The 16069-nt window shown below is 35.9% G+C and overlaps 1 protein-coding gene across 1 annotated transcript in view; it reads right to left on the minus strand.

Annotated features, from left to right (window-relative positions):
• The window catches only part of Smp_170250 (putative gc-rich sequence DNA-binding factor), a gene marked incomplete at both ends in the record, with an annotated part of 19020 nt that extends 8196 nt beyond the window's left edge, over positions 1-10824 (minus strand). Inside the window, 7 exons of the mRNA XM_018788991.1 lie at positions 154-349; positions 1753-2017; positions 2973-3172; positions 5742-5863; positions 6768-6861; positions 8956-9073; positions 10663-10824. Coding sequence (XP_018654479.1) covers positions 154-349; positions 1753-2017; positions 2973-3172; positions 5742-5863; positions 6768-6861; positions 8956-9073; positions 10663-10824 — 1157 coding nt within the window. The remainder of the gene's footprint in view (positions 1-153; positions 350-1752; positions 2018-2972; positions 3173-5741; positions 5864-6767; positions 6862-8955; positions 9074-10662) is intronic.
• Positions 10825-16069: the final 5245 nt, after the last annotated feature.

Below are 16069 nucleotides of genomic sequence, written 5' to 3' on the forward strand. Positions count from 1 at the left end.
GCACACTGCTGAGGAGTCCCACAGTAGGATGAAACGGCCGTCCAGTACTTCCAGGTTTTCCATGGTGATCTAGCTTCAATTGACTCATGATTTCAACTAAGAAATTACTGAAATCTCCACAGAACCCCTTCTGATAATAATAATAATGCTCACGTTTTTGAATAGAGTGGTATGAAAATATCTTCTTGTATTGTATTTTCAATACGTTTAACAATGGAAGTGAATAATTTTTCTGTTGGACGACTACCAATACAAATTGTTGGATAAGTTGAGCATAAATTACGCATTAAATTGACAAGTTGTAAAGATTGTTTCTCTGATAAAGGATCCCATGAAGCGGAGACTAGTTCTATGGAAGAAAAACGATTCACAGGAAGCATTATACCGGAATCAATACATTTAATTATGCACTGTTAATGCTCGCGATATATATGTATATTCCCAAGCCAAGATATTTCAACTTTAATAAACTTCGGAGGAGTTATTCCAGTGACATAGGCAGTGGAAATATTTCTAGATCTAGGAATAAGCATTGAATTTTAATGCTAACGAAAATAACTGATTGTCTTCAACAACAGTGTAGTATTATCATTAGGTAAAGCTGTTTTGATAGGCTAACTATAATTTGACAACTGTAATACACACTGTCGGATGGCTGAATTAGCAGTAAAACTTCTAGGACAGTTTATAATGGATCGTTGTGAGTACCTGTTAATTAATCCTATGGATAACATGTAGATGACGTTTTTAATCGAACCATTACGCGGAATAAAATTTTGAAAAAAAAAATCAGATTGACCACACAGTTTTGCATGGATCAAAATGATTTGAATCGATTACTCACTGACTAATATATCATAGATAGTGTGATAATCGTGATCAATACTTGGAGACTTTAGGTGACATGATCCAGAATATATAGCAGGGACGTAGATTCATTCTTCTGAAAAATCTTCTAGATCTAGAATAATCCTATAGTTTTTACTTTTCTAATTAATTCCTTCTTTTGAAACCATATCGTTAATGTCTAGTCATTTGTTTACTATCATTGATAAAAATTTGCTATATATCTTGCCAGTCTTTTCTCACGCTACGCTAATGTGATGGGTATAGGAACTTCGATCGATGTATACCTGTGCAGGATTCTAGATTGGTGATAACTGACGAACAAAAATTCAAGCAGAGAAGACTTGTAACTTTGGAGGATGATTAAAACAAGCAACATAAAGACCAGGGAAATCTTGAAAACCTAACAGTCAGGGTACTAATCAAGCGATAAAGATCCTAACAAATAAATTCAATTGATCAGTCACTTATCGAAATGAAAAACCATCATCAGATCAGGAATCGGATCAAAGACGAAGCAAATCAAAATAAATGCACAGACAACAATGACAGAGAAATGCTAGTAATCAATTAGGCATATTTGAAATCGACAGAAGAAACTGTTAGTCACTTCTTCAGAGGCATTAGTAACTCGCCATTTCCTAAGCCAGTATTGATAATTCTGTCTAGAAAGAAAGCAAAATCTACGTGAGATCAATTTAATAAAGGTGACCAAGTTGATGATGGGACGTTGATACCTGCAGAACAATTTTGAAACTCATTTACCGGTTGATTAAACCGAAGTGGGACGGCGTTCGAACTATGTAATCTAATGGTTAGCAACCGAACGCCTTAGCCACTCAGCCCGTTACTTTACATTCAATTAAAATTATGAAAACACATGAAATAAGTAAAATAACAATTTACCATTTATTCGTTGTAAAACAATCTTTTCAATTGACTTTGGTATTATACGAAGATCATCATCAAGATTACCGGAAGTTTTATCGAAGTTGTTAGTATTATGATTACTGCCATTCTTATTTTCATTATTATTATTTTTGCTTTTATCGGTTTTATTACTATTTAAAGGAGTTGACTTTGTATTTTTATTACTGTCAACTAATGGAAGATTACAAAAATCTAACAAATCTTGAAACCATTTCATTTCTTCAATTGGATTAGCATGATTCTAAGATTAAGAAAGAAAAAAAAAGAACAGTTTACATGCATTAAGACAATAATGACATTGAAATTTCAACAAACAATAGTCTTATGGAATAGATAGATTGTAGCTAGCAGTGGAACTCAAGAGGTGTGTTTCGTCCTATTTGAGACTTGTCAGATGGATATATCTGAATCCTAGTGTTAATGTACACGCCAGGACTCAGATTAAGTGTACTTTTTGTTTAGAATGCCCAATGGGTTATTACGCCGAAATGCTAAGTCCGAGTAACTACTAACTTGTTCAAGTGGTAAGATTTCTACAGGAGTATTGACTTCCATTTAATTTATAGCAAAAACGTATCATTAATTACTGTCACCATTAGCATGTAAACCAGTGACAACTAGTGAATCTAGTTCCCTAGAATCTCCTTCATATGAAATCCAAGTGAAAGATAAAAGGCAACAGTTTTACGTCCAACGTTAATTTAGGTATTGAAAACAAGGATAGTTAAATAGGTTTATGAATAGTTTTGGTGTTCTACGATCTTTTGGAAGCATTCTAAAATTAGTAACGAAATCGATAAATATCAAATCAGGGTAAAACACAAGATCCGTAGTTGTTCCAGGATTTTGATGCAGTTTTGTTCTTTGAGCTGGATGGTTTGATCGTGGAGCCTTCGTCGTTATTCTGAACGACATCATCAGCACAAACTTCTACCCGAAGAACAAAACTCTATCAAAATCCTCCACCTGAGCTACAAATGATCTTCTAGGAATTTATGAAATGTTTCTATTGAACGCCAAACCAACAAAGCAATTTCAATATTTTCCCCGCTTTTCAAGACTTTTCCTCCTCCCCAGTAGTTCAAAAACGGCCCCCAACAAATAATTATCATGTGTAAGTGATTTGGGAAGAGGTTTAAACACTCAAAACATTTTTAAACATAAAAGACAGAAAAAAAGGAAAAGAAGTAACTTACATTTAAAGGATTCCAACCAATCAATTGAATTCGTATTATAGGACTGAATAATTGTGGTAAACACAATGATATATAAGCTTGTTGATATGATTCAGGATATTTATTACGCCATTCTATAAATCTTTCAAGGATTAATGGTAATTCACAAAATTCTTCAATAACATCTTCAAATAAAGCATTTGCATCAACTAGTAAAGCGTCTAAACAATAACAATGTGGAATTGTTCATAACACAAAAAAAATAAAAAATTAGGATGATTTAAATAATAATAACCTTGTTAAGATAATTAACAAGTTCAATATATACAGTGAAGTATTTTCAATTCATTTTCAACAGACTGTATGTAACCTCTTTTTAAAATAGAGTTGAATAGTGACTAGTACTTATTAATTTTATTTATTTAAACACATAAATATTGGTACAAGGAAGCACCAGATATATATGCGCCGCACAAATCTCATTTGATTTTTGTGAGGGCTGTGATACTGCTCAGGTGCCCAAACTGAAGCAGGTGGTTTTCTTAGGGGACCACACTCGGAGCCTTTGACCTAAAGATCTAATCCACAAGGCAGTGGAGCATCGTGAGGAGATGCAGTCACATAGTACCGGTGACCAACGATTGGTTCATACGCCATTTGTTCCCTCAGGATCCTGGAGCCCATGTGCACCATTGGTTTGGAATCAGGGTTTTCCAACTCCCCTAGTTGGACTCGCCGTGTCTACCAACCCGGTTAAAGCGCCGGGCATTCGCTTTTCGTCCTCTGAATTTCGTAAACAGCACCCCCTCCACGAGAAGGCAGACCAGCACTAGAATCCATGACGTGTTTTATCTAACAAACTATTGAGTCTGAAAAGCCAAATTGGCTTATGCATTATTATGAATTATTGAGAAAGAACCAAGTTGCGGTATATACTTTATATCAGAAACATTTTGAAAATTACGTTTGATATGTCAATGTAGAATGATGAAGTACCATAATAATGAAAGAAAGGAAAAATACTATAAACAATTTATTCAGTTTTTATATATCGTTGAAATCATGAGTCCATTGAAGCTAGACCACTATGGAAAACCTCGAAGCACTGGACGGCCGTTTCGTCCTATTGTGTGACTCCTCAGCAGTGCGCATCTACGATCCCGCTTCGCGAAATTCGAAACCAGGACCTATCAGTCTCGCACGCGAGCACTTAACCGATAGTGTTATGTATTTGACCTAGGCTGTAGCCAATTGTTACGTCTGACCGATTGTGAACGCTATATTCGCTTCCCTAAGCTAGTTCCGTACCCCCGAGCTAGAACTATACACCGACTTGAAGACCAGAGAAAAGGCACAAAGTGTGTGGGAAGCGCTTTACTACAGGATTTATTTATGTGCAGAAAGTATAGGGGTTTTATAGTAATTAAGAGACCTTGAGTTTCCATAGTAGCAGTGTGTTAAACAGTCAATCAGGATCTCGTTATTTTAGTAGCATAGCTTCTATTAATCGCTGATTGGTTGGGGCTCTTTATGAGCCTCTGGAGGCTCTGATAGAGTTTACTGTAAGCCGACTTAACAGATAGACCATCGACTCGGTATCCAACGGTGTTAATGTCTAACTTCAACCAATCCACCAAGTTGAGCAACCATTTCACCAATGTCTTCAGTGAGTTTATATCTCCCAACAGACCTGGTTGAACTCCGCTGGTTACTGCTTCTCACTAGAACTCCAGGAAATAGCTCATGGAGCCAGTCACTAGTGAGCATATGATAGTACGAAATGGCCGTCCAGTGATTCCAGGTTTTCCATGGTGGTCTAGCTTCAATTGACTCATGATTTCATTTATCTATAAAAAATTACTAACAATCTCCACAAACAACCCAATTTATTTATTTGTAGATTCCATTATGAATTCTACTTTCGGAGAATTCATTTTCAAAACTGTACAATTGTAAATATACACTTCATTCATGGTATTATTGATCTTGGTAGGTTAATACACTTGTAAATATCTTTGTGACTTAGATGACTGCTTGTCTTTATTCTCTTAAGAACTGAAATTTCTTATTTTTTTGATTATTTTAGTTCTGGTTTTTCTTCGTTGATGTGTTTATAAAACCTGTTATTACCTGACAGTAGGATTGTTATTTTGTCGATGTAGATTTTCTGGTCCATCACAACTACTTCTACACTTTAGTCACGGGGTTTTAGGAAGACACAGTTGCTTTTAAGTCCTTTAAGCTGTATTCTATAATCTGTTAAGCAGTCTTTAACTATTCATTTTGTGTTCATATTCTGATGGCAGCTATCAAGAAGAGTAGATTTAAATCTTTGAAACTTTTGACCGAAGGATTGAATTCAAATCATTTATCTGATTGTAAATAATAATGTTTAACTGATACGTCTCGTCAATTGAACGCTAGATTCGTTTCCTAAGCTATTCTGGTAACCCACAGGCTAGAACTACTCAGCGACTTGAACACCAGAGAGAAGGCGCAAGTATGAGAGAAACACTTCACTCCAGGGTTCGTCTTTGTACAGAAAATCATGGGTATTTATAGATGTTAGCGTTTGTTAAATCAACATCACATTTCGGCCAATCCGTTAGCGACATTTTATGCTACCGACCAATAGTAGCACGCCACGCTGGAACTCTAGAATGTTCCATCATACCCTGATTGGCTAAGGCTCTTCGGCTCCTTTTTGGGCCTCTGGAGGCTCCGTTGAAGTTCTCCGGAAGCCGATTCAACATTAACAAACAGAAAAAATGCACATAAAAAAATACTAACCTATATCAGCTGAACGTTTAACAATTGTAGCCTGTGGTTCTTCATCATCTGTACTAGTTCCATCAACATGAACTTGTATGACATTAGGATTTTGTAATTCTCTAGCACGTTGACGTCGTATTCTATTTGAATAAGGTAGGAAAAAAACGTATGTAAATGTAAATTGAATGCAAACTTAAAGAATAAGTAAAGTTGAATTCTCACTTCTCAGCCCTCTCTCTCCCCTTGGTTACTTTAACTGTTCTTCTATTTTTTTCAAAATTACTAGTTACATTTACAGACCAGCTGTACAATATGATTGCCTTTTGTTTCGAAAATAAATTATTTTATAAAGGGGGAGATTTTTTGGTGTTGACTATATTAGTTCATGAAGAATGGTAGAAATGTTGTCATACATCGTCATTATTATTGTTTAAACACATTAACGTTGGTTCATAGGGGCCCCAAAATATATATGCGACACATAAAGTAGTTACCATCCAATTTGTATGCGAGAAGGGACACTCCCCGGGTGCCCAGACCGAAATAGGTGGTTAACTCAGGGGGCCACTCCTTGAGCCTTTGATTTAAAGGTCTAATCCACAAGGCGGTGGAGCGACGTTAGGAGATACGGTTTCATGGCAGCCCGTGACCAACAATAGGTTCATATTCCATTTGTTCCCTTATGATACTGGAGCCCACATACACCACTGATTTGGAGTCAGGGTTTCCTAACACCTCTAGGTGGATTTGCCGTACCCACCAACCCGCTTTAAAGTGTCGGATGTTCTCTTCTTATCCTTTGAATTTTGCAAACAACAAATCCGCCACGAGAAGGTAGTGAGTACGACTTCCTTGGCAGTGGCTATGTACATGCAGCCGTATCAGGGTATTTGGGTTACAATTGGTTCACATCGTTTATGTGACTATAATTCGAACATCTCTAACTTAATAACCATAGACGATATCATATTTATTCATAATAGGGATAAAAAATAAAAATACGACCTATCACACATACTTTTAGCGCTTATTAAATATTCTTACCGTCGGGATTCTCGTTCAGCACATCTTTTACGTCTGGCTTCAAAAAGTTTTACTTCTTCAGGTGTTCTAGATGCACATGTAGATGATATGGTTGCTAAATGAGAAATTACACGAAGCATATATTGGGAATAAAACAAAAGATAATATTTATTCTTGGATCCATCGAACAGGAAATAAATATTTAATAAATGAAGACAAGTGCTTATGAGTTTTAAACTTCAATACAGAAATATTTCACTGATTCAGAAAATCTAATAAATGTAAACATGGATTGGACGAAACGAATACATTCGGTGAGTTGGTCTGTTAGGAGTGATTAAATTATTTGAACTTATATTAATTGTTAACAATTCTTGAAAACTTTGAACTTACGATTCTACCCGCCAAAATCTCACACGCAAAGGTGACTTGCATTTTTACAGTCACTAAAGATACTCTACCTAGTCGACTTCTAAGTCATTTAAATGTATTTAAGCACAGTGGTTGTTATTCTAGTGACCATTCTTTGGCGTCGCATATAAATTTACTATTGACTATTTGGTTTTCAGCCATCATACATGGGTAAATTGACCCCATAAGTGACGGCTTCTCATTGACACTAACAATTTTAACGGAGTTAGTTACTCCTATTGGGAACATAATTATATTCCCCAAAGTCATAGTAAAAAGCCGTGATAGTGGAGATCAACTATATCGGGAGTGGCATAGGTATCAAAAACGATGCTGAATAGTGATAATTGTGGAATGTTGGAGATTGAGTGGATTTATAAAAGTGAACTACGAGACATGTACGTCACGAAACCTGACAACCACGGGTTTGATCTCCAGTGGGGTCATGGATGCGCACATTGATGAGAAGTCACAGACCGGGAAGAAACAGTTATTCATAGAGGTATCCTCGATTACAATCCATGATTTAAGATACCTTCAAGTCGTTTCCTAGAAACTAGATGATATAGTAAGTATTCAGTAAGCTTCTCGTTTTGAATAGTTTTGTATCTGTTATATCCCCCGGTGAATTACGAATGGTAACTTTTAGGTCTATTTATGGATCAATGTAATATGCCTATTTCCTATTGTACAATTATTACGTAACTGAACTATTCATATTCGTATTTCTCTTATCATTAGCTTTATTTTGACCTTTGACTTATTATCATACGATTCTTGAGTTATAATCAGTTTATTGATTACTTTGGTTTGTATAAAAACCCAGTGTGTTTGTAAATAATGATTCATATTGCCGAGGCTGTTATTTGTGTTCTGGACTCAATTGGCTGGGCTAGGCAGATAGGAAGGACCGAATAGCACCCAAGACTGTTCGTACGATTTCAAGTATCATTTGCGTCCGATCAGTAAAATCCACTACCTCTCTAATTGGACGTTTATATATTAAGAGGGCACGCGCAAGCAATCGATATATCAAACAGGCAACGCATACGTTATAACAGTATCTATGATTTCAATCCCATCATGGATACACAGATTAATTTGCTATGATAGTTTGGATTAATAAATATATATTATGATTAACAGACGTCATTAAAGAATCCAAACAGGTTGTAAAGATTAGCTACACAATGCTCCTGTTTTTAATAGGCTCTTTAAATTAATTTTCATTTTGATATAGACCGGAAAAAGATAAATTGAGTTATTTATATTGACAGGCTAACAGTTTAATCTAAGCGGGGGAAACAGACCTTGGAAATTTAACCAGTTAACACTCTGCAAAATTGATACGTATGAAAACGTATCGAAACACTGAATTAAATGGTTTGTTCATATATTACGAATGTAATCTTGGAAGCTTTCAAAGTACACATTATTGGCTCGTGTTGAGACTTGGTAGAAAAAGCAGAGAGGTGGTCGGTTTATGACATGGCGCCTTAGTATGAAAAATACCTGTATAGGACTAGTTCAGAGGAAAAGCCAGTGGCGATCCTGCCATAATTTTCTGTCACACTCTTTACAAGGTGAAATGAGCTTGCTTAACCTTTTCCGGCTGTACTTTTAATTGAACTATAACTCATCTTAAATAATATTCTTGTTCGTTTATTTATTCATTGTATGGTCTTTTTCGACCGCATTCCTATATGTGTATCTTTAAACTTCCAAGTGAGATGTATAAATTATAAGGCATATAATTATACAATAATGTAGTCATATTACAAAGGTCAATGTAACTTACGCTGAGATACTGTATCAGCCATATCTTTCATATCCATACGTCGACGTTCAACTAATTTGTCATAACGTTCACGAAATATTATAATAGAACGTTTCTCCAGATATTCTATTTTTGACATCTGTTGAAATATTGTTATAAAAGGTTTACAAAAAATGTATAGATCAGGATATTTTTTAAGTGTACATATATACACACTAATGACTCATTTGGAATGGTAATTCTCGGAGTTCTAATGAGAAGCCATGACCAGTGGGGTTTAACCAAATCATACGAGGCAGTTACCCACAAATACCATTGGTAGATAGTTGTCCAATATGACGAATTGATTTAATTTAAATGCGAACCACTGGATTTCCCGACTCACTGGTCGAAAGGCTAGGCGCTTGCCTCCAAATCTGAACCTCTTGGACTTAAACCTCGGCAAAATAGTGGATGCGTAGCTACTGAGGAGACTCACACTACGATGAGACAACTGTCCAGTGCTTCCCGCTTTTCGATGGTTGTCTAAACAAGGTCAATTTGTGATGCAAATTATAAAAAATATTCTACAGGGTCGTTATAAATAAACCTTTTGATGTGCAACTGCTAACGAAATGATTACAATGTGATAGTTCAGTCAGTTTGAAACAACATAGAACATGATACAAATGTAATGAGAGAAACATGAAGAAACAAAAATCTATTGAACTGGAAATTTAAACATGTGAGAATAAAAGTTAGAAGTGGAAAGTATGTAAGATAAAGAATGAATATAACTGCACCACTTCAGACGATTCCAGACTACGTCAACCAACTACATACCAGTTATCACGTGCAGCAAACCAGAAATGTGCAAAGGTCAGTGCAATAGTCAGTGCTTTCACGGAATGGTAAATTTAATGCCTTGATTTAAACTCTCTTGGTTTGTCCCCAACCTACCATTTAGCTAGTCAGGATAAGCATAAAATATAAACTGGTCAGATCACATTAGACGAATGTTCATAGTCTTATCAAGTGATTTGGGATTGCTAATAAGTTCTGAGTTTAAAAACTTACTCGATTGCCTGGTTGTAGATATTGGCTGAATTAAATTGATCAATGTAAAGGTTTGATAACGTTCACATTTTACATGGCTATAATATAGTCTTAGCCCAAAACAAGACGTCATTCATTCGAAGTAGTCAACTTATTAGCTTCAGTATGATTTTAGACTGCATTTCAGAACCGGTATTTAATCAGTGAATACTAAGATGTTCATATGGACAACCAATAGACAAACAGAATGAAAGGTAGCAAGTGGTGAGATCCAGGAAGCGTGTTTTATCTTGTTTGGGACTCGTCGGCTGGATATACCTGGAGTACACAGTTGATACTTAATCCGGGACTCCAACCCAGTACCGTTCGCTGCAAAAACTATGGAGTTATCCACTTAGCTACTGAGTTCAGATCCCAATCAAGATTGATCAAATTTCAGTTAAAATATAAACGACGAGGTAATCCAATCCATTTCCAACTGGATTAACAAGTAGATAGTAGGTATATCATATAATTCTGAGGGTTATCATCAACTGGAACGCCAATATTTGAAAGGAAAGAAACATGTAAACCAAACTCAACTCCTAATCAGTATCGCTAATAAACATTCACAATGCTTTACAATACACATCATTCCAATACTATTTGATGTAATTCAGTATGGATGAAGAAAAAACAACAACACTAACCTACCTTTTCGTTGAAACAGGATATTAAATCATCAATATAATCTTTCATTTCTTGATAGAACATGAATTGTTTTGCTAAGTTAGGAAGTTTTTCACGAGCATCTGCAATTACTATCTTGCCACGTTCTAAATCACGTTTCGCCTCTTCTAATGATGTCTTGTGCATGGTTAGTGATTGATTCAACTTGTCGTATCTAGTAATAATAGTAATAATAATGATAATAAACACTTAAATAGTAGGATACATTATTATTAAAAACTACCAACCCTAAATAATTCCATGACAACAATAAATAATTAAATCAGACGATGAACGACAAGTAATTTAGAATGCTAGTATTGATGTGATAAACAAATATCAGATCTAGGTGTACAAAAACAATTAAATGAAACCAAAGAATTCCGCCAAGTATAATATACTTATGATAGTGAACCAAGTGGTACGTGTTTTTCTAGCATAAGATCGATAAAATGTAATTACCAATAAGGCGCTTATTACATCGATGAAGAATTAGGAATCGATTTGTGTACAGTGACTCAATCTTATTAAAGATACCTGCCCCAAAATGCCCTGGTACGGCCGAGAGTGGGGAGAGTCCGCTCTCCCTCTCAAAATGCTCTCACATGGCCATGTGCGTACAGCCACTGCCAGGGAAGTCCTACTCACTACCTTCTCGTGGCGGGGGTGTTGTTTACGAAATTGAGAGGACGAAAAGCGTACGTCTAGAGCTTGTACCGGGTTGGTGGGCACGGGAAGTCCACCTAGGAGAGTTGGGATACCCTCATTCCAAACCAATGGTGCACATGGGCTGGTTTCAGTATCCTGAAGGAACAAATGGCGTATGAACCAATCGTTGGTCACCGGCTACCATGTGACTGCATCTCCTTACGATGCTCCAATGCCTTGTGCACTAGACCTTTAGGTCAAAGGCTCGGGGAGTGGCCCTCTAAGAAAACCACCTGTTTCAGTCTGGGCACCTGGGCAGTATCACAGCCCTCAAACAAATCAAGTGAGATTTGTGCGGCGCATATGTATTCGGTGCCTCTTTGTACCAATGTTTATGTATTCAAATAAATAAATAATAAAATCCGTATTCATATTGTTGTGTAGCTGAACAACCTCGAAAGGAAAACAAGCGCTTCATTGAGGTTTCAGATATGTTATTAAGTAGTCGGATAAAACATTATCACTACCTAATTATTCAAAATAATAATCTACTGAATTATTTCTATAATAATTTGTGAGTTAAATGCAGTTACTTATTTGTCAGAAATTGATAAATTAATTGAAGTATGGAAAACTGAACAGAATTACGGATAACTTATTTTGTAGTGTTTTGAAGATCTATAGAAATTCATATCAACGATTCGAAAAGTAATTGAATCTAGGACCTTTAAATATGATTTCGAGAGCGTTACTCAATCACCAATGTAGTGAATGATTTATACTGTCAATTTGTTTCTTTTCAATAGTTAAAAATTAAAACTGGGAGACTAAGTATCTTTCAATTATACATTGTCGTTAGTTATGGCCCCCGAATGCATTGGTACGGTCGAGGGTGGGGAGAGTCCGCTCTCCCTCTCCAAATGCTCTCACATGGCTACACGTATACAGCCACTGTCAAGGAAGTCCTAATCACTGCCATCTCGCGGCATTAATGTTGTGTACGAAATTGAGAGAACGAAAAGCGAATGTCCAGTGCTTTAACCGGGTTGGTGGATATGGAGGATCCATCTAAAGGAGTTGGAAAACCCTGATTCTAAATCAATGGTGCACATGGGCTCCAGGATCCTGAGGAAACAAAAGCCGAATGAACCTATTGTTGGTCACTGTCTGCCATGGGGGTGTATTTACTAAAGTTGCTCCACTACCTTGTGGATTAGACTTCTACGTCAAAGGTTCGGTGGGTGGCCCTCTAAGGAAACCACCTGCTTCGGTTTGAACAGCCAGGCAGTATTACAGCCCTCACACAAATCAACGATAACCGCTACTGGCCTCATTGTTGTTGTGTGACGCATATGTATTTGGTGCCCCCTTCTACTAATGTTTACGTGTTCAAATAAAATAAATGACGTTTAATTTACGTGTTATAAAACAGATAAATGATGACTTTATTAAAATTAAGTTTGCATGCAAATAGAGTGCTCATAAAAATTACTGTTAATGACGTTCAATGTAAATGTACACCTCATCAGTGGAAATATAGATTAATATAAGTCATTTCTCGTTAAGTAAAGTTCTATGAACTTAGCCTTGAGCGATCTACCAATATGTGAACTGATTAAGATGAGGGTAGATGTAAAAGGATTTGAATGTGTAGTCTGATGATTAACAGTTGAATAAACTAATCAGTAAGCTATCATTCCATGGAATTTCAGTAGTTTATTTATCCAACTACAAGTCATTACTTATGTTATGTTTAAGGGATTATAAAACTACCCAACTTTCTGAACCAAATAAGTTCAAAGGAAATATAAATATAAAAATTTCCCTAAATATTAAAGTTTTCTAGGAGTTTAAAAAGGCGAAAAGTGGACTTTCGTCTTAACTATACGAGTGAAAGGTAAAATTATAGTGTGGTTCACCTGTATTTATATTATTTTCTACCATTGACCTATAACAACATTGGAGATATTCATATTTTTAAAGATAAACCAACTTGAAGAAAAAAATGGTTACTATAAAAAACTATATATCCTTGGTCTACTAAGATAGAAGACATAAAGGCCTAATCCACAAGGCAGTGGAGCATCGTGAGGAGATGCAGTCTCATGGTAGCCGGTGACCAACAATTGGTTCATACGCCATTTTTCCTTAGGATCGTGGAGCCCATATGCACCGTTGGTTTGGAATCAGGGTTTTCCAACTCCCCTAGTTGGACTCACCGTGTCCACCAACCCGGTTAAAACGACGGACATTCGCTTTTCCCCCTCTCAATTTCGTAAACAACAGTAATGTCACGAGAAGGCAGTGAGTAGGACTTTCCTGGCAGAGGCTATATTACGCGTGGTCATGTGAGAGCATTTTGAGAGGGATAGCGTACTCTCCCCACTCTCGGCCGTACCAGGGCATTGGAGGGCCATCGAAAGAATAACACGGTAAATTATTTTTGTATATATCATCAACTGTTTATTGTAATTTATTAAGCTTACTTCTCCTGTAAATTATCTTTTAATTTTGGCAATGTTATATCTGTAACGCTTAATCCACCAAGTATAGTACTATCTGCAAGTGTTGTAGTATTATTAGAATCTTCAGTACCAAGAATCGGTTGAATAGCTTCTAAAACAGCAGGATTCTAAAGGAAAATTTAGACGAAAAAAAGAGAATGACACAACTAAGAACTCATTAATTTTAATCAAGAAGTGATAGGCGGAGACATACTATACTTCAGAATCAATAATATTTAAGATAGAGTCTATTGAATTTTTATAAAATTTAGTACGTGATGACAGGTAATTTTTAATTAGTTAAGAAGTAAGTAAAACATGATGATAGTTACGAAAACGTTTTAAATTGGTACATGTAGTGAGAACAAACTTGAAGGATCAGGAAAGTGACCATAAGGAAGTGATTATCTTTTTATAAAAGAATAGTGGAAAACAAATATAATGCACGGGATGGATGGTGAGTAGCAGTAAGATACAAGAAATACGTTGCCTCCTGTTTTGAACTCATCAGCTGGGTGTGCCTGGATTCGCACAGGATGCACATATACTAAAGGAGACTGAGCAGTCTGAAACATCAATTGGAAGATTCGAACCACGAGTACGCATAGAATAGAGTGTATGTAACATTTTCATATACTTTTATGGACCTCTTCGAAGTAAATTAATCATTCTTGGGATTCGTAATGAGAGAACTGACTACGTACTCATCCATGTGGCTACATTGCTTTCTTTATCCTAACCTTGATTCACAATCGAAGCCCTGATTCCCTACTCTTGGCACTGTACGAGTAAATTGGATTGCTTATTATTACGTTTATTGGTCAAGCATAGACACTTAAGGTGAACAATATATATATATAGAATTTTACGAATCGAAATCACAAAACAACTTGTGATTACCGTCATTGCCATTAGAAGTGTTACATAATTAAAGGTTTACAAATAGGAAATTCCATGAAATATAGAACACATGAAGATACAATTGAAAAGATGAAGACTTTCTCGAAAGAGAACGAGAGAACATAGACGATGATACCAACAATAGCAGTAGTAAAGAATCAAGCCATTCTCATTGAATTTGAGGCATATAAACAAAATGCCAGCTAACTAAAAAGACAACGGGAAATGGTTGTCACACACAACTACTCAAATATATCTAAAGCAAACATAATCAGGGTATTTGGAACGCAAATTTCCCTTAGTACGAAAAAAATTATATCGGATAGTACTTAACTGTCTACATAAGTTAAACTGACAGGAACCCGAAAACCCAATTTAGTTTCTTTCAGGTACTTTGAATCTAATTGTCACTAGAACTGTACAGTGAGAAAGTATTATATCTACGGTAAAATTACACTGAAATTCCAGAACTATAAAAAGACTAGTTTGTTTTCTTCACTTTATCCAACTATTTTCATAATGAATAGTGACCATTCAGATTTTGTTTTCGTTTATCAAAATTGCCTACTCGTGAGTAACAAAAAAGGTTTTAAAAAAGTAACAAAATGCAATACTTTCAGTACACGATTTCGGACAAAGAATTACTATGTACAATGATAAAAATTTGTGTAAAAGCAATGGTAGAACAAAGGGAATAAGAAAAAGCTTTCCACTTATTTATTTCAGATATTTAAAATAAATATGATGAAAAATAGACGAAAACGAACTTGATTAATAATAGCCTTTTGAAGTTGTTGTCTTTCCCATTCAATCTCTTGATCACTGTCTCGATCACTAGCATGTTCAGCGGCCATGAAATCTTCCCGAATGCATTTCAATTCTTCTTCACGACGATTCAAGCGAGCACCTATAACTGCGCGTTTACTACAAGTTTCACGATCTTTACTAACAATAAAAACTGGTCTTATTTCACTGGCAGAGTTTGAAAATGAGACAGTTGTCATATCACTGGCATCTTCATCATCATTCAACTCATCATCGTCATCATCTTCTCTAAATACGAAAGAAAGCAGTAAATGGAGTGAGAAAAAATAAGACCATGACTGAAGTTATTTTTCTAAATAACCCTCTAATAGTAAAAAGATATTTGTAAAAGAACAAAAAGACTTGAAATACTAAACAAACCTTATCATCAACTAGGAATTATTATGGTAAGCAAAGATGGATGGTGGCTAGCAGTGGAATCCAGTTTGATGCACGTCTCGTCCTATTTGGGACTCGTAAGCTGCATGTACCTGCATCTCAGAGTTGATGTTTACTCTGGGATGCAGGTAAATCCA

The sequence above is a fragment of the Schistosoma mansoni genome, chromosome W (genome assembly GCF_000237925.1).
Source record: "Schistosoma mansoni strain Puerto Rico chromosome W, complete genome".
NCBI classification, from domain to species: Eukaryota; Metazoa; Platyhelminthes; class Trematoda; order Strigeidida; family Schistosomatidae; genus Schistosoma; species Schistosoma mansoni.